The sequence below is a fragment of the Cricetulus griseus genome, chromosome 2 (genome assembly GCF_003668045.3).
Source record: "Cricetulus griseus strain 17A/GY chromosome 2, alternate assembly CriGri-PICRH-1.0, whole genome shotgun sequence".
Taxonomy (NCBI): domain Eukaryota; kingdom Metazoa; phylum Chordata; class Mammalia; order Rodentia; family Cricetidae; genus Cricetulus; species Cricetulus griseus.
The window spans coordinates 280,184,922-280,205,224 of NC_048595.1; the positions used below are offsets into that span (position 1 = coordinate 280,184,922).

The 20,303-nt window shown below is 38.8% G+C and overlaps 1 protein-coding gene across 2 annotated transcripts in view; it reads left to right on the forward strand.

Annotated features, from left to right (window-relative positions):
- Tab2 (TGF-beta activated kinase 1 (MAP3K7) binding protein 2) overlaps nt 1-20,303 on the forward strand; it is a 55,743-nt gene that overhangs the window by 22,935 nt on the left and 12,505 nt on the right. The window contains exons 2-4 of one of the 2 annotated variants that reach the window (XM_027402047.2): nt 1,468-1,608; nt 11,027-11,214; nt 14,628-16,128. In XM_027402047.2, coding sequence (XP_027257848.1) covers nt 11,113-11,214; nt 14,628-16,128 — 1,603 coding nt within the window. In that variant the 5' untranslated portion in view covers nt 1,468-1,608; nt 11,027-11,112. The remainder of the gene's footprint in view (nt 1-1,467; nt 1,609-11,026; nt 11,215-14,627; nt 16,129-20,303) is intronic. The other variant, XM_027402048.2, reaches the window with a different exon arrangement.

Sequence of the window (20,303 nt, forward strand, 5' to 3'; positions counted from 1 at the left end):
TACCTACCTGTTCAGAGCAGAAATAAAGCAAACAAGAAAACAGTATGTCTCATTCTTTAGTAATGCAGAAGAATGTACTAGAAACCTGATATGCAGCAGACTTTAGGTGCTTATGAACACAAACAAGCAAAGTCTCATGGCAGCTCAGAAATGAGCAGCTGTCTGCCATTTGATAAAAAGGGAACTTTGGGTGAGAAAATTTTAATTCAAGGCCATGTTGCTTTGAACCAAGGTTCCTGTCTTCCAGGATTCTTTTCTCTACAACATGCCATCACAGAACATACAAAGCTTTCATTTTCCACTCCCCTCCCCCCAAAAAAATTCTTTTTACTGTGTTTGTACTAGAAATGCAGGGAGTTTACTTGTTGAATTAACCTTTATCTACACTGTTTCATCTTTGTCCCATTACAGTCCTCATGTTTGATAGAACAGAGATTTCAGTTTACTACTGCATGGTTCATTTCTAAGAGGAACTCCTAAAGAAAGGAGCCAGCCTACTGAGATTCAAGTGCAAGGATATCTATCATTCCAGGTCTCTGGAAAACTAATTGGTGCATTGTCTACCACTAGCCTACCATTTCTCTAGTTTTGTAGTTGTCAGTTTATTTTTGTTTTGCTGTGGGCCTAAGAAAAAAATTTTAATCAATGACTATTTTGGTGATAGGAAAATAATTTCCAATGGGTTAAGAAGCACATCTTGTGAATTGTTCTTTGCCACCTTTCTTACATCACAGATGTTTTTGATAATTGGAACTTGCACTCAGGAGACAGAGGCAGGTGAATCTCTGTGAGTTCGAGACCAACCTGGTCTACAGAGAGAGCCTGTCTGGAACTTGGAACTGAGTTCATTGCCTGAGTCTATCTAAAACATTCCTAGGAAGCCTCTTCACCGGCGTTGGTGGCACATGTCTTTAATCCCAGCACTCAGGAGGCAGAGGCAGTTGGATCTCTGTGAGTTTGAGGCCAGCCTGGTCTCCAGAGCGAGTGCCAGGATAGGCTCCAAAGCTACACAGAGAAACCTTATCACGGAAAACCAAAAAAAAAAAAAAAAAAAAAAAAAGGAAGCCTCTTCACTATCTCTGACCTAGGAGATAAAAGATCATATTGAGGGAGGAGTAAAATAACCTGAGAGTGAAGTATAATTCCAGTTTTATCTCTCAAAATAGGTCTTGCTGCTTCTCTGCTACAGTCACACTGACCTCTGGCAGTCAGGCTGCTATGCAGAAGCACTGGAGATGTCATAAAGGCTGCCTTACACTTCCCAGAACTGGAAGTTTTGGAACAACTTGGGCAGATGAAGAGTGTGCCTCACTGAAGTGTATAGCTTCCTCTGGCCACTGTATTTAAGAAACTTCGAGACTTCACCCCTGCCCCCTCCCCACCCCACCCCCATCTCAGAGTGTTGTCTATTCAAACTCCTTATTCTGCCTACCTCTAGTTTACTGTAGTTTCTCTTCTGCTTTCAAGGCTCTAGACCCAGTTCCTGGACCTGCCCTGGAAAAGAAGTATCCAGTAGAGATGAGCTCACTGCAGTTACTTAGTTAAACATTTGTAAGCTGCAGATGAGCCAACCAAGGACAGCTACAGTTTGAATTTTTATATTTCCAGGTATGCAAAAGTCGGGGCACTCAAGCATAGGCTGTGCGATCTGTAACAACACACAGTTCACAAAACCAAGTGACACAGTAACCACCCTAACATCTAGTAACACATGGCTAGCATTGACTTGTCGCTTAACTTTTGCCTGAGTATTTCTAGTTTAATTTGTTTGCTAATAGTGACAAAACTAATGGAAAAGCATTTTAAGAGAAATAACACTGAAGTAGTCAAGCCCTGCAAATGTGCAAAATAGTAGTCTGGTCTTCATTGAAAAGTAAGCATTGACAGCAACCATCCTTCCTAAGGTTCACATGTGGGACAAGTAGTGTTGGGAATTACATAAGTGAAGCAGGCTCTCCTTTCCAGTGTCCTTAACTATTCTGTATTTATGATGTGTTTACATGAAAGTTGGCACGTTCCAATCATTGGAAATGATAGGTTTTATTTATAGATAAAACCAAATGCTGTATGTACATGATGTATTTATATATATTTGTGTTTCAATGTACTATTTACGTGTGTGTGTGTGTGTGTGTGTGTGTGTGTGTGTGAGAGAGAGAGAGAGAGAGAGAGAGAGAGAGAGAGAGAGAGAGAGAGAGCATGCTTGAAAGAAGCCAAATAGGAAAATGAAAAATTAATGATGATTGTCCCAGGGTGTAACTAAAAAGGTAAAAGCTGGGGTTTCCTAGTGCGTTAGATTTTAACCAAGAAAAGCTACTCAAATGATTAGGGAGTCTAGTCAATTGGGTTTGGGACTTTTAAGGGCATTAATTATTTTCACCTGTTTATATAGATTTGAAACAGTTTTTTTGTTTGTTTGTTTGGTTGGTTGGTTTGGTTTGGTTTTGGTTTTTCGAGACAGGGTTTCTCTGTGTGGCTTTGGAGCCTGACCTGGCACTTGCTCTGGAGACCAGGCTGGCCTCGAACTCACAGAGATCCACCTGCCTCTGCCTCTCAAGTGCTGGGATTAAAGGCATGTGCCACCAATGCCCAGCCTTGAAACGGTATTTATAAAACAATTAGTTACTGAGTAGATAGTCATATCTTGATTTTAACTTCAGCTAAGCCAGAGATGACCCAAAATTGAACAAGGGGATTCTGTATCCCAGTTGTGGGTTTTACCAGTGATCCTAGTGTTCCGTTGTGTTTGACCCCTTCTCGTTCCTTCTCCAGTGTTAATGCATAATGAGTTATTGTAGGAGCATTATATACCATATTACTTATGGAATTAAAAGAACCATGGCTCAGTGGTGTTGAATTACAACTAGAAAGGGAGCAGCTATAGTTACACTGAATGTCATTACCCTATTAAGGTGAACTAAAGGGAGAATGAAGAAAGGAAATGTACGTGAATACCAAATCTTGCCATTTTCAGAGATATTATTAATAATGGTGAAATTTTCTATGCTGTTGAACATACATTGTGTATAAGACACTGCCAGGTACAGTAGGGCTATAGAAATGAATGACCATTGCTTTCTGTGAGCATACAGACAGATACACTGGACCCTCTACTACTTCAAATACTGTACCAACCACAGATCAGAAATTAGTTAGGCCTGAACAGGTTGCATATGTACTTTTAACATATACAGATTTTTGAAGATCATTATTCCCTAAACAATAGACTAACAAATATTTGCCTAGGATTTACATTGTTTTGGGGTATTAGAAGTAATCTAGAGTGTGTATTGGTTGTATAAAAAAACATGCCTTTTTCATAAGATACTTGAGTGTCTTCTCATTCCTGTGTCTTGGAGGGGTGGGAGTGGGGGGTCCTGAACTAATTTTCCTTGGATATTGAGGAACAAGTATAATATAAAATATAATAGAGATATAAACCATATGCTTGAGAGTGCCTTTGTGAAAAAGGCTATCTTTCTACTGAGCACTGAAAGATTAGATTTTAGCAAGGGTATTACAAATAGTCCAGTGTGCTTAGAGAGAGAATAGTTGGAATTTGGTGAGAAATAAAGCTATGCTACACGTGTTTCAAATGTGAAGGGCAAAGAGTTCGGACTTGATTTAATAGGCAATGGGAATTAATTGAAGACTTAATTGATTGAAGACTTCTTAGAGCTAACTGTGAATGTAAGTCAGTGAATCCTTTGGAAAGGCTGTGGCAGAGTGAGTGTTGAGACTGGAGTTGAGAGTTGAAGATTGTGCAGTGGTTAGCCTAATAAAAGACAGCGTCCATGGTTCTGTCAGGGGTTTGAGATGAGGGCTACTTGAGTTTCCCTTTAATCTTCACTGTAGGAATATTAAGAGAAATAACTAAAATAATACATATTAACATTTAGTATAGGTAAGGACCCTGGCACCAGTAATTCCACTGTAAGCTCAGGGAAGGTAGTATCTTATGTCCACTTTTGCATATGATAGCCTTCCGTAAAGGACTTGAGTACAACTTACAAAAATAGGCAGGCCATAGTTTTCACCCAAAGGTTAACTCTCAAACTAAGTAAATTGTACTCATCTATCTATGAGTTTATTTGGTTTAAAGAAAGATAAGGAGTAAGAAGAGTTCCCCAATAAACAACTCCTGAGGCTTCCTTCAGAGATATGAGATGGCCAGTTGGGACTGTGTCTCCCCACTTATTTGGAGACTTCATTAAGATTATCTTCATTTATTTTAGGAAGTTTCCATTGTACTAGGCTTCTGTACCACTCTTCAAATGCCCCATAGTTCTATCTCTCTCTCTCTCTCTCTCTGAATTCCCTCACCCTCCCTACCTGATCCTCCCATTCAAGTCCCCCCTTCTTTTCTACCAGTTCACTCATAAAATCGTATTTGTTTCCCCCTCCCAGGGAGATCCATGTTGTGTCACCCACCACCTCCCACCCCACCCCACCCCTTCCTCTATACCTAACCTCTCTCAGTCTGCAGATTATAACTTAATTATCATTTACTTAATGGCTAATATCCTTATATAAGCAAATATATACTGTATTTATCTTTCAGGGTCTGGATAACCTCACTTAGTATGATTTTTTTTTTCTAGTTCCATTCATTTGCCTGAAAATTTCATGGTGTCATTTTTTTTTTAATAACTGGGTAACACCTGTTGTATAAATGTACCACATTTTCTTTATCAATTTTTATGTTGAGGGACATCTAGGTTTCCAATTTCTGGGAACAGAGTAGCAGTGAACATTGTTGAGCAAGTGTCCTTGTGATAGGATGAATCGTCTTTGGGTGTATACCCAAGAATGGAGCATATTTTTCTAAAAAAAAAAAAAAAAAAAGGAGAGGAGGAGAAAAGAAACAAAGCTAGGAAGCTGGGTATGCTGTAACCACAGCCCTTCAAGCCTGAAATAGGAGGGCCATGAGTTTGATGCCAGCCTGGGCTACATGGAGAAACTCTTACTTCCCAAAATGAAAACAAGCGATCAAGAAAGATTACAAAATTGAAACTACGTCTTTGAAAATTGCCTTCAAGACCTTCCCTATGCATTTATTTTTTTAAAATCTCTTTAAAGGATATATTTTTGACTTTTTATATCAAGCACTTAATATATGTGAATTCTGTGTCTTGATATTTTCCATCAGTTTCTTATATGTAGTAATTTGGATGTCTTACTCCACTAAGAAAAAGACTCATGCTTTTCCTTAATGTGGCTATGCAAGAATTTATTTCTCCTTGCAGGTAATTGTTGTTTGGAGTAAAGGGGAGGGGAACTGAGATGGCTCTGTAGTTAAAGGCGGGCACTTGTCACCAAACCTGATGACAGGAGTTTGATCACATAGACTCAAGTAGTGCAAGGAGCAGCCCAACTCCTGAAAGCCAACCTCTGGCTGTCACATGCTAATAAATTAATATTCAACTTTATTATCATCATTTTCATGTATCAATTTAATTTGTTTCTTACAAATGTTTATGGTTATGCTATAAGACCAAAACATGAGTTTTTCTAACATTCTGGTTTTTTTTCTCCTCTTTTTACATATAAGTAAGAATTTGTTAACATACTTAGTCCTTGTTTTCTTTTAAAGATGATATTTATGACCAGGATAGATTGATTCTCTGAAAAATTGCAGTGAAAGGGGATACTGGAAAGTAAATTTGTTTCCATATTAAAATGCTAAAATATTAGAAAAATAATGAGATATGAAGTGGAAAATACACACAAGGTAGTCAATTATATAATATGTTTGTCTCAGATTTATTGCACTTTTCTTAATCCATAGAAAATGGCAGCCCCCACCACAAAACCACGAAACATCGGTTGCCAAGTGTGGCTGACTTGCACATTCCTTAAGAAGAACTTGTAACTTAGCTAGTGAGGCGTAAGGCATGGTCAGCATTTATATCCCCCGGCAATGCATTCAATGAAGAAACTGGGAAGGTTTCTTTCTTCCTTTTTTTTTTCCCCCTTTCTTTTTCCACCCCCATCCCCACCCTCGTTTTTGTTGTTGTTTGTTTGTTTGTTTGTTTGTTTTCAAGATTAGGTCTTTCTGTGTAGCCCTGACTCTCCTGGAACTTGCTCTGTAAATCAGGCTGCCCTTGAACTCAGATCTGCCTATCTCTTCCTTTCCAAGTGATGGGATTAGGAAGGTTTCTTTTTAAAAGAGAGGGCATAACCCATTCTACACTGACTGTTAGTATGTAGTGTTTTTCTTTGGAAAGTTAATTATTCTGGGCTGATAAAGTTGTCTACTTTTTGGTAATACTTAATTGCTCTCTTCAAGTTATTAAATATATTAGGTTAGACCATACTAGCTAACTTAAAATAATTATATTTGTTGTCTTAGCAGTTAATTGATTTTACAGTGTGATTCCATGCAAATTCTATGACAAAGTTAATGCTGAAGATTGTTTATAGTTTTATTTTTATGTTTTTTTGTTTGGCTTGTTAGTGTTTTGTTTTGTTTTTGTTTGTTTGTTTGTTTTTGAGACATGGTCTCTTTACATAGCCTTGGTTGTCCTAGAACTCAAAATTATATAGACCAGGCTGGCCTCCAACTCAAAAAGATCTGTCTGCCTCTGTCTCCAGAGGGCTAGCATTAAAGGCATGAGCTACCATGCCTGGAAATTCTTGTTTTTATCTTAAATGGTGATAATATTTGAATTCCAGAGTTTTAGTTGAATAACTGTAATTCTTTTATTTCTATCATAGAAATACAAACATATTTTGAGAATATGTTGCTAAAATTGTAACATTCTAACAATTTGTTAGAATAATAATGTTGATGGCATAGTGACTCACCCCTTTAATCCCATCCCTCAGGAAGTGGAGGCAGGTGGAGTGAGTTGGAGACCAACCTGATCTATATAAAGTATTTGAATAGAGTTTATGCTTAGATAATATGATTCTGTCTTAAATTGGAAATCTTCATTGAGATGAAAAGATTAACTTCCTTTAGCTTTAAGAAATGGTACATCATCCAGCTATTCCAACTGTACATCAATCCTTTTTATGGTTAAAGACATTTTTTTAGAACAACTCACTGAAGTCTGCTAATGTCAGCAAAGCCACAGAAACAACCTGAAAGTGCCGATAGGGAGAAGGCAACATTCTGCCTTCCCTTTGGACACCCTAGAGAGGTTACTGTTTCAACAGCTGGTAAAGTCAGAGGAGTTTTAACAAGCATCTATTTCTGTTAATATTTGATGTTCATGTTCCTAAAAATCACTATGAATTATCACTCCCTAAAACAGCACAAACTGACAGGAAAAAAAATGAGATTAGAGATCTAGCCCTTAAAAACTTTAGTCATAAACAGTTTTAAAAGCTAAGAACCTTTTAAAAAGATTGTACAGTTTTAATCATGTTAAAATCAAGAAATGTGTGTAAATATTATAATAAATATTGTACTTTACCTTGAACGAGACCTGAAATTTGCTTGTGGAGGTGAGCTTTATGAAATAGTGAACAAAGAGTCTGAAACCAAAGAAAACTGTAACACAGGATGTGGCTGTATAGTTCATAACGGGCAGAGGCAAGAGCTGGTGAGTGTTGGGGCTGTGCTCTTGTGTAGTTTTTGTGTTCTTGTGTGCAGCTTTTCTCAGCCAGATAAGGTTTTTTTATTTACTTAGTGTTTCTCCCAAATGAAATTGTAGCAAAACACACTCAGTGTTCAAATAATTGTCTAATATGTCAATATGTTAGAACAAATTTATCACTTCAAAATAGATGTTACAACCAAACTGATTTCTAGCTTAAGGCAAGGGAAACTTTTGAACTTGAGAGGTTAGGTAATGTTACAGTAGCCTTCAGAACTAGAGGTGTGTGTGTGTGTGTGTGTGTGTGTGTGTGTGTGTGTGTGTGTGTGTGTGTGTATGTGTGTGTGTAAGAGAGAGGGGGGAGGGAGGGAGAGCAGTGCCCAAAAAGGGGTGCTGGGAGCCTGACTTGCTTCTCTGAATGAGCAGTACATGATTCTGAACCACTAGCCATTTCTACGTTCCCACCATATATTTTAAGTACTTGGTATACAGTAAGTAGTAAATATGATAGTGTCACCACTATGAAATGGTGAAAGTGATATTTTTATGTAGATAGTTTTGTTAGCATGAACAAAGTTCCTTCTTAACTTGATCATAGTACTGCTTGATGTCTAAAGATTACTGCATGCTTATTTCCTGCTAGCCAGAGACCATCATAGCCCCACTTTATAGCACTGCAGTTCATTCATGCAGTGTATGTTAGAAAAAACTTAGTATGACTTTATTAGAAACAGGCATCCGGCTGTGCTGTGATTAGAACCGAAGGTTGGTCACAAAGAAGTTTCACCTTTGATACACTTTGTTACCAATTTTCAAAATGAGCCAGTTAAAGAAACCTGCAGAAAAGATATATTGTAACTGCTATGACATCTAAGGCACTGTAGCAGAATTCTGTGAACTGGGTAGTTTAGCATCTTACTATAGGAAATCTTACCAGAATAAGTTTAAGGTGTATTTTGGTTTTTCATATTGAAATTAAGGGAAGTTTGTTTGGTTTTTTCTTATAGTTTAATCCTCTACAAGGGCTTTAACATAGATGCCTGGTATTTACTTATTTAAGACAAGAAGATTTTGAGTTTCAGAGCAGCCTGGGGCTACATAGTGAGTTTAACACCAGCCTGGGCCTCAAAAAATTAACAAAGCACATTGTATCATTTAACTATCTACTGGCCTCCACTATTTCTAAGTCAGCACTCAGATGGGCATGGTAGTTCACCCCTGTAATACCAGAACTCAGAAGGCTGAGGCAGGAGGATTGCCCCATGTTCAAGACCACCTTGGGCTAGAGAGTGAGCCTTGTCTACAAATGCTGTTCCTCTGGATATAGGTGCCATTTCTTGGTGTGTTTAAGATCTCTTTCCATGGTTTATAGCAGTTAGACATATTGGGCCTCTGTATCTGTAAATTTGTAACTTGGGGAAATTTAATCAAAATCCCATCAGGGTGTGTGTGTGTGTGTGTGTGTGTGTGTGTGTGTGTGTGTGTGTGTGTGTGAATACATAAATATAATTCTGTTTATTTCCTGAGAGTCCAAGTATATTTGCCCTTACATTCATGGGCATAATTAAATAGCTACTTTTAGTCATTTTGCTAATTCCAGTAGCCAAGTCATTTTGGGCTTGTTCTCCATTGGTTGCCTTTTTTCTTGAGTATGGATTGGTTTTTCCTGTTTGATTTTAATTGTTTGGGATGTGATTAAGGACAAGAATGACATGTAGAAAAGTCTGGATTCTTTTGTATTCCCCGGTGGATAAGGATGCTTGGTTTGCTCTAAGGGACAGTTTGGCTGAACCCAAACTATAAATCCTAGCACCTCAGATGGGTTATTTTAACCTTATCCTGGCTGCTCAGAGTGTCTCTCACATGTGTAGTTCAGAGATCTAACCAGTGTATAGAGTGTACACAAGATTAGGCTTCTGACTTGTGTTCCTCGTTTTCCATGAACCACTCTGTCCTGTGGGGGAATGTAGGTGTGCATTTGAATAATGTTTGTCATTTGTGTCCTCATCATCTAGAAAAGTGAGTCAGTAGTAACATGGCTATGCATGCTTTAATAATGGAACAAATTAGAATTTGTTTTCGTTCTTCATCTTTTTAATTAATAAAGGTGTTTCTCATTTATATGTTTATTTATAAAACTTTGAACTAATGAATGTTGCATGTCTTGTGAACCTAGAATGATCTAATCTTGGGAATACAATAGTTAACTTCAGAGTTCTTCATCCTATAGAGGTCACTTATACATGTTACAGAGGAAAAGGGAGTATGGGAATGTGATTTGTTTTAACATAGGAAGAATGGTCAGAGAATGGTCAGAGAAGCTGTCTTTAACTAGGTGGCATTGATGAGTGACTTTAAGGAAGTAAAGTATCTGAGGGAGAAAAATGTTAGCGGCAAGAGCAGTCAGTCCAGAAGACTTAACAGAAGAGCACATTGGCATCTTTGAGAAAGTACCAGAAGCCCATTAGCAACTGAGGAAACAAGGAATGTGATAGGAAGTAAAATTAGAGGATGGTAGTTAACTGGAGACCTTGTGGTTTTGAACCACAGGGGTGGGGCTGGATACTTTTGTGTATTTTTCTCAAATGTTACTTACAGGGAAAGATTGCGGGTGTGAAAGGCATGGACACTAAAACAGAATGGAAGTGGAGAAGAGACCATTAGGAGACTTTGGTTTTTAATAATTTACCTTCATCCTATGTGCATTGGTACATGTCTGTGTGAAGGTGTCAGATCCCATAGAACTGGAGCCACAGACAGCTGTGAGCTGCCATGTGGGTGCTGGGAATTGAACCCCGGGTCCCGTGGAAGAAGAGCCAGTGCTCCTAACCCTGAGCCATCACTCCTGCCCCCATGGGGAGACTTTTGCAGCCATAGCTAAGGTGGATTAAGGTGGCTCAGACAAAAGCCGTACAGGTGAGAGAGAATTGTCAAATACAAAATGCTTTTGCAAATAAAGACAGCCAGACTCAGTGATAGATAAATATGAAGGGAGAGAAGGAACGCCTGTGAGAGTGACACAATGGAAAACTGAAGTAGAAAAGGCTCATTCTGCATAGTGGGGTTGATTGTGCATTTAAAAACTGAGTATAAAGCAAAATATAGATTGCAGCATTAATTTTTAGATAAAATATACCTACTCTTTTGTAGAGCCACATTTTTAGGTTCTTAAGGGTTTTAAGTAAACAAAAGTAAGATTGTGAGCCTAAGGCTCCCCTGTGGTTCTGAAAGACAGCTTCACTCTTCTTAATTGGATGCACTTGGCACTGCTAATGTATCACATACAGATAGAGAGGAATTAATCATTTCAAATTTTTCTATTAGAAATGATAGTATGTATAGCTATGTGGAAATCATTAAGCCTAAATAACACTTTCATGGTTTATATTGTTAGGTGCTAACCCTTTCATATTGTAATTATAAATGCACAGCAATATTCATTCTAAAGTCAGTTCTCATAAAAATTTTTTTTTCTTTCACAGAAAATGCTTGGCCAGAAGAGATGAGTACTAATTCCACTCAGGCCTAGAATTGCCTATTAAGATAGTCCTGAGCAGGCGACACACGAATGGCCCAAGGAAGCCACCAAATTGATTTTCAGGTTTTACATGACCTGCGACAAAAATTCCCTGAAGTGCCTGAAGTTGTTGTATCCAGGTGTATGTTACAGGTTAGTGTTCAATGATTTCTAGATTTATTGATAAAAATGCTAATTATAATGTATTAATTTGATGGTTTTTTTTTTTTTTTTTAGATATTGGAGAAAAAGTCTCTGTTGTTGTTACTGTGCTGTAATGAAAAGAAATGATCTTTGGTGTCTCGTAGTAATGTAGCCTGTTGTTGCAAAATGGGGCTCTCAGTACCTGCCTGCCTGTAATACAGGCATTGCCTGTTGTAAAGATAGGAGAGCTACATACATTCTGAGTGTAGAGGTACTGGTGTCTGCTTATATGCTAGCTATGATCTTGCTTCCTTTCCCTCATCCTCTTGTCAAAATGTTAAATCCCAGATCTTTGTGCAAAAATAGAGAAAAAATCATTAAGGAGTCAGAAAACTTTTTCTTGTATTGATTTGGTATTTCAAGCATTTGTCAAAACCCTGTTTGCATGCCAGTTTCTTATCTCTAACGTGAGAGATTTGTATGAACATCGAGCACATACATTCCCAATTATAAAGGAAAAAATTATATTTCTAAGTTTATATTTTATATTTTTTCCAATTGATCTCTCCAATTTCTACATTGTTATTAGTATACAAAATTCTAGAAATTCGTAATTCTAAATATTACTAAATATTTAGTAATAGTTATAGGTGGCCATCTATTTAACCTGGAAATCTTTTCTTTCAAAAGTATTCTGGGGATCCTTCATAAATACTTACAAATTTGACAAATTATTTTTAAAATTTGGTAATGTATGACATTTTTTTAGCAAGTCTGTATTTTTTAGTGGCAGTATATATTTTGTCCACATCCTTATCTTTTATCTGTACTTTTACTTGGTCTGTATGCTTTTAGCCTTAACCTAATTTGGGTCCCACTAATCTATCTTACTTTCTAGATGAAGATATTACTGTTTCGTGGCCTTTTGGCTGAAATCAAGTGTAAATGTATTTTGCTATATATTTGCCTCCCTCATGTTCTTCAAGATGAATTGTGGGTGTCTTGACTAGAATATACTAGTCTCTGGTCTGGAATCCCAGATTACTCTATTGCCTGTTGTCTTATGTCATCCTCTACACTGTAGTTATCCTTGGGTATATGGAACTCTCTAGATTTAACCTGGTCCCTTCTACAGAGGTTAGGCATGTATTTGAGAGTCTTAGAACAAGCAGACTTGAGTTCAGGTCTTGATGGTTACCAACAATAGCATCTCTTCAGTTTTTTTGAGACAGGGTTTCTCTGTGTAACCCTGACTGTCCTGGAACTAGCTCTGTAGACCAGGCTGGCCTCGAATTCACAAAGACCCTGCCTCCTGAGTACTGGGATTGAAGGCATGAGCCACTACCACCAGGCCAACAGTAACATCTTTGACCCTTATTTTTACCTCATTTCTTTACTGTTCAGTGAGAATAAAAATCTCCACAAGAAAGTATAATCCAGGTAAATTAACTAGTACTCACACTTCTAAAATGAGAAACAGTAGTGAAAGTTCCCCGTTATAAATATTGGGTGAATGACTCAGTAGTTCATATTATTCAGGATAGAATGTTATAGGAAAAGGTTGTGTGTTAGTTAGGTCTATTGTTGTGATGAGGACCAAGACCAAAAATAACTTAGGGAGGAAAGGGTTTAATTTCATCTTACACTTCCAGCTCACAGTCCCTTATTGAGGGGACTTCAGGGAGGAACTCTAGGCAGAAACTGAAGCAGAAGCCATGGAGGAGGGTTGCTAACTAGCTTGTTCAGTGTGATTTCTTAAATACCTGTGACCACCTTCCTGCCCAGGGCTGGTACAGCATCAGTCATCAATCAAGAAATGCCATGCCTACCTCATTAATGTGTGTGTGTGTGTGTGTGTGTGTGTGTGTGTGTGTGTATGTACATTAATGTATATATGTGTCTATGAGTATGTGTACCCATGTGCACATGTAGAAGCCTGAGGGGAAGGAACCTCGAGTATTGTTTCTCTGGAGCTTTCTGTGCTATGTTTTGAATCAGGGTCACTGTCTTGCTCTAATGTACATGTATGTGTTTAGGGCTGGCCACTTGGATTGGTTGGGGGGAGAAGACTGGTTCTCCCTCTCTCAGCAGCTTTCGGTTGCCTATAGCTCCTCATCTAGGGGTGGCCTTATGGAAGTTCCCCTGTCCACAGTGGCATGTTGACTGATATTCTCATTGTGCATGTCTTAGTTAGGCAGCCATAATGTTATGATTTCATGGGTGTAGCCTCCATGTCATATATAGAAGATACTTTCTCACAGCAGACATCCTGGTCCTCTGGCTCTTACAGTCTTATCATCTCCTCCTCCACGGTGTAGGGGTTGTATTGTAGATGTACAAATTGGTGCAGTAGGTTGTTCTCTGCATTTTGACCACTTGTAGATTGTGTCTGCTGCAAAAAAGAAACTGCTTTGATGAGGGGTGAGAGCTGTACCTCTTTGTGGCTTTAAGTATAAATATTTAGAATTTAGCTGAGGTATTGTAAACCTAGCTAGCTGTCATTGGCCCTAGAGAACTGACTACTGCCAATTCCCAAAACTCTCAACCTGAGTTTAATGAAAGGCTCTTTGGGGGTGGGTGCGGGGAGCTTGCTTATAGTTGTCATTAAGTCTTCCACCACAGGCTCAAAAATTGCTGCGTGTATAGTTGATGTTCAATAATTATTTGTGGATGATTTATGACTAATGATGTGATACTTATTTTAAAAGCAGTTGGTTTCCAGGATTGTTTTTTTCTGTTTTGTATCTCTGGAATGGATTTTTGTGATGCTCTGTTGAAGGCAGAGACATCAACTCGCTCCTTTGATAGCTGCTTTGTACTTACATTATATATATATACATATATATATATATGTACATATATATATATATTTTATAAAAGAGGAACCATGAGTGGAATTGAGATGACTTGGTACTAACTTCAGATTTTTTAAAACTTTAAGCACTAAAACTTCACTTGCTAAATGATCTTTAATTTAAGAGAATTTGTTTGACAATTGACTATATAAATACTGACTTGTTTCTCTAAGTAGTTTGGGGAACCTTGCATTTTATCATTTCACTTTAAAAAGAAATTTAATTATACAGTATTATATTCTTAAGTTGATTATGTTGTTCAGCTTAAAATTGTATTTTTAATTGGGCTGCACTTTTACTGTATTTGGATGAGTCCATTTTACTGAGTAGCTTCTAAGACAATGATTTGGTTGATATTTATCTGTTACTGCTCAGTTTTTCCATTATACTAATAGTGAGAATTAATAATTCAAACATATACATAAAATAGTTCTCAACCCAAAAGTTGTAAGTCTTATAATTGTATTACACATTCACTTGTTAGTTGTGTAGTATCTTTGTGGTAATGATAGTCTTTGTGTGCACTTCTTGTGACTAAGATTGACCTGTTTTTATTTTGCTCTGTAGAATAATAACAACCTGGATGCCTGCTGCGCTGTTCTCTCTCAGGAGAGTACAAGGTATCTTTATGGTGAAGGAGACCTGAATTTTTCAGATGAGTCTGGAATTACTGGTCTGCGCAATCACATGACTTCTCTCAACCTGGACTTGCAGTCACAGAATGTTTACCACCACGGAAGAGAAGGAAGTCGAGTGAATGGAAGCAGGACTTTAACACACAGCGTTAGTGATGGACAGCTTCAAGGTGGCCAGTCCAATAATGACCTGTTTCAACAGGAGCCACAGACAGCACCAGCTCAAGTGCCTCAAGGCTTTAATGTTTTTGGAATGCCCAGTACATCTGGTGCTTCGAATTCAACACCACATCTTGGATTTCACCTAGGCAGCAAAGGGACATCAAACCTCTCTCAACAAACTCCCAGGTTTAATCCTATTATGGTAACTTTAGCCCCAAACATACAGACTGGTCGTAGTACTCCTACGTCTTTGCACATACATGGTGTACCTCCGCCTGTACTTAACAGTCCACAGGGAAATTCTATCTATATTAGGCCTTACATTACAACTCCTAGTGGTACAGCTCGACAGACACAACAGCATTCTGGCTGGGTATCTCAGTTTAATCCTATGAACCCTCAGCAAGCCTATCAACCTTCACAGCCTGGTCCTTGGACTACTTACCCTGCATCCAATCCTTTGCCACATACCTCAACCCAACAGCCGAATCAGCAGGGCCATCAAACCTCTCATGTCTACATGCCTATCAGTTCGCCAACTACTCCACAACCGCCAACAATTCATTCATCTGGTAGCTCACAGTCTTCTGCCCATAGCCAATATAACATTCAGAATATTTCAACAGGACCTCGAAAAAACCAGATCGAAATCAAACTTGAACCCCCACAAAGAAACAGTTCTTCAAAATTGCGTTCTTCTGGACCTCGAACTGCCAGCACTTCCTCGTTGGTCAACAGCCAGACCTTAAATAGAAATCAGCCCACTGTTTACATAGCTGCCAGTCCTCCAAGTACTGATGAGATGATCTCCCGTAGTCAACCTAAGGTCTATATTTCAGCCAATGCCACCACAGGAGATGAGCAGGGCATGCGCAATCAACCTACACTCTTCATATCCACAAACTCTGGGGCATCTGCAGCCTCCAGGAATATGTCCGGGCAAGTGAGCATGGGTCCTGCCTTCATCCATCACCACCCTCCCAAAAGCCGAGTATTAGGCAGTAACTCTGCAACATCTCCTCGAGTGGTGGTCACTCAACCCAACACAAAATATACTTTCAAAATTACCGTTTCTCCCAATAAGCCCCCTGCAGTTTCCCCGGGGGTGGTGTCCCCTACCTTTGAACTTACAAATCTTCTAAATCATCCTGACCATTATGTAGAAACAGAGAATATTCAACACCTCACAGACCCTGCTTTAGCACATGTGGATAGAATAAGTGAAGCACGGAAACTGAGTATGGGATCTGATGATGCTGCCTACACGCAAGGTAATGCTAATGTCAAATGAGGGATGATTTTCCATGCTGCGTTTATTGTTCATGTGGTTTCCCAACAGAAGTGGGCTTCAGTGTGCCTTCTGTTGTGTTGTTTTGCAGTACTAGCCTTGCTAAACTACATGCCCTTCCACTGGGGCTATATCCCCAGCCCAACTTCCATCTTTAAATGTCCCAAATAATATTATTTTAGTATTTTAAAGTATTCATATAAATTTTAATCTCAATTTTATGATCATATAAGCTGGAGTTTCGTAGTTATTAACTCTTCAGAATATCAACTTAGGCTTGTTTGTTTTAAAGTATTTTTTAAACTTTATTTTGTTTTATATGTTTGAACAATGTTTTGGCCTGCCTGTATGTCTGTGTAGCATGTGCTTGCCAGGTTCCCACAGAGCTCTGTAGAGGGCATCAGATCCACTGTAACTGGAGTTAAGGATGGTTTTAAGCCACCACATGGGTGCTGGGAGCTGAACCCCGGTCCACTGCAAGAGCAAGAAGTGCTCTTAACCACCGAGCCATCTCTACCTCCTCACCTTTTTCTGAGACACTGACTTTATGACTCAGTTTCTTAGGAGCCTGACTCTTTGGTCTCATTTTGTTTTAAACTGATACATACCAAGTGATTCTTCATGCATGTGTCCTTTTCAAATTTCATAATGGTCTATAGAGATGTCAAAACACTAGATGCCTGAGGCCCAGCTTAAACTCACACAGCATCTTGCTTTAGTGAGCTGATACACATGTGTATTGTAGGGGTTTGTAGATGATTGTGTTTGTACTAGAAATTATGCTAAAACTGACACTATACCAATACCTGTGACCGACTAGAGCTGTTTTTCTACACTTTCAGCAGTGCCTGAGTTTCTGTAGATTACTGGCTTTTCCACCAGCACTAAGTCTTCTTCAGTCAGTTCTCCTCTCATGGAAAATGGCAGGCTAATATTTGCTGATTCTTAAATATAGAGCAAAACTTTTATGAGTAAAATAGGACAGTCGAATTTTTTAATCAAAGACATTCATTGTTACTTAACTGGACATTATAAATACTAAAGTTATGTGTATTTAACTTAAGTGAGAAAACAAACTCCCTTAAATGCACTGCCTCCGTATTTATTTCTTCCTGTTCTCTCTAGAATCTACTCCAGGCAGGTTTCTCCCCACTGCAGTCACCCTGAGCTGCTGTCAGGGTCTTTGGTGATGGCATTGTTATACACTCCGTAGGCATCTTTGAGCCTTCGTTTTCCTTCTCTGGAGATCTTCCTTCTCTGGAGATCATCTACCCTCTTCTTGAGGAAACCCTGTGATTTCTCTCTAGGTGTCCTCACTGTTTTATTCTGTGCCCGTTCTCCCTGTCTCCCTGACTCACCTCTTTCTCTTCCTAATGAGGTCAGTGTCCCCTAGCTTAATTCTTAACCTTTTCTACCTAAGTCTGTTCTCTAAGTGACCTCATTTGGTCTCTTGATTTTTGTTTCTTATTTGTTTGTTTGTATTTATTTATTTAATTATTTATTTGACGAGATAGTCCAGCTCTGCCCAAGACAAAATCCTCCTACCTCATTTTCCCAAGTGCTGGAATTACAGGTCTCTGCCACCATGCCCAGATCTCTGGCCTCTTGATTTTTAAAACATTATATATACTCATGACCCCCAAATTGGTAACCCTAAGCCAGACTTCATCCCTGAGTCCCTGCATTGAACTATTTCATGGGGTTCTCAAACTTACTGAATCTTAAATCAGCTTCTGGCCTTACCACCAGTTTATTCTTCCCTTGGGCAGTTACTGGCCACTTAATTTTCTTTTTTAATTTTATTTTATTTAATTAACATTTTTCATTTATTTTACATACAAACACAGTTTCCTCTCCCTCTTCTCTCGTTCCCTCCCTTAGTTTTCTAAAACACCCTTGACTCCTTTATTTCCATGCACTTCTTATTTGACAGAAAATCCTATCCATTATCCTTCCACTTAGAATCCTGTCCTCCTACCCACACAGTCCCTGGTGCCATCTAGACACTGCTCCCCTCTCAGATGAGTGCAGAGCATGCCTGCTTTCTCTCTCTCTCTCTCTCTCTCTCTCTCTCTCTCTCTCTCTCTCTCTCTCTCTCTCTCTCACACACACACACACACACACACACACCCCTGTGCGTGCCCCCTGTGGTGCAGCAGCCAGAGATACTGTTCAGAGCTGCATCAGACCCTGTCACTGTGCAGGTGATAGTGTTGACTAAGCCTCTTCACAGTAAAAGCTCTCAAGCCTTACATGCCTGCCATCCCTCTTCATCTACTTTTTGACTTTTACTTTTAATGTTCTGTTACATTTGTTTAGAGTATGAGTACGTGTGATTGTGTGTTTATGTTCACACATGCAGTCTTGTGTACATGCATATGTAGGTGGGAATGTATGTGCTACAGCATTTGAGTGGAGGCCAGAGGACACATTTGAGGTTGGTTTTTCTCCTGCTCCTTTACGTGCCTTGGAGGATTCAGTCTCAGGTTAACAAGTTATTAGTGTCAAGTGCCTTCCCACTGAGCCATCTTGCTGGCTGCGCTTTTTCCTTTCAGTCACTACCTTTCTTGCTCTGCCCAGCCCCACTGGCCTTCGTCAGCTCCCCTGAACATGAAAGAAAGGCATTGGTGAGGCTTTGTAGCTGCTATCCCTACTATTTGGATCTCCCTGGGACCCCAGAGTTATAAGCTGCATTCCTCCTCCCCCCTGCTTGAGACCATTGGAGATGGCAGCTTCTGAAAAGCAGAGGAGCAAGCGAGCACCTCGTCCTTTCCCCATAGTGTTATACTGTTAGTAGAGCTGGCCACACTGATAGGTGGAGAGAGCGGAACACTTTCCTATTCGGACCAGTTTTTATGTATAAGAAAAAATACGTATTGTATGTGTTACAGACACCAAGCTTCACAAAGTAGCACAGCTGCCAGCATGACATCTCCATCTTTCTTCTTCAGAGACCTAAGAGTAGTTTACATAGATGGCAAACTGCTTTTGTTGTTTACAAACATACATACAAAAACTGTTGTTTTAATAATACTTTCGTGTCTTGTCTCTGGTTAAACTCATGATTCTATTGTCCTATTAATATTAACAGAAGTTTTGTTTTTGTTAAGCAATAGCCTTGACTTTGAACCTAAAATAGAAATTCAACTTTAAAAAAATTGAGTTCAAAGTAAATTTATTGATTTTCTTATTCCTTGTCATTTTTTATCAGTACTTCCTTACAAATCACAGCACTCCAATTTAGATTTAGTAAAATTCTGGTTGTGATACTAATTAAGTGAATTTTTTCAAAAGGAAATACAGTTTAAATTAGTTATAATTTTTAAATTGGTACTTGACTTAATTTTATTAGCTGCTGTTTAGTCTCTTCTAGAGCTTTGTTTTAAGTTGTTATTGTAATTGTGTCATTAAATAATAATCTCAATAATTACAAATTGACATCAAGCTGCTTATGGTTTGGTTTTTCTGCTTGTTTTTTTCAAGTGAATCTCCTACCTGTTGGGTCTTCCCACTTTTTACGGGATCCACTTTAATTTGGCGTCAATCTTGGAGTTAAAAAGACTCTTATGTCATGTAGAATTGTATACCCACACTGGTCCAGTGCACTTGCACATCCACCACCGTCATCTAGGAGCTCCAGCAACTGCCAGTCCGTTCTCCAGCTGCCTCCTGAGGCACCACATCCCATCCTTGTAGAGCTATGCTTAGAAACTGGTATCTTAAAGCAGTATGAAAGTTATATGCAAATCATTAAAAAGGTCTCCACCTCTAACCATTTACCTGTTAAATACAATTTTGTTTTGTTTGGTTTGGTTTTTTGGTTGGTTGGTTGGTTGGTTGGTTGGTTGGTTGGTTGGTTGGTTTTTCTAGACAGGATTTCTCTGTGGCTTTGGAGACTGTCCTGCAAATAGCTATTGTAGACCAGGCTGGTCTCAAACTCACAGAGATCTGCCTGCCTCTACCTCCCAAATGCTGGGATTTAAGATGAGCGCCACCATCCAGCTGTTAAATACAATTGTATTAACATTTTAAATCCTTCTCCTTAGTCACTCATACATAAATACACATACATATGACTATATATGTATACATATAAGCATATTTTTAGTATATACTACGTGTATATGGATATCTGTAAACACATGGGCAGGGGTAGAG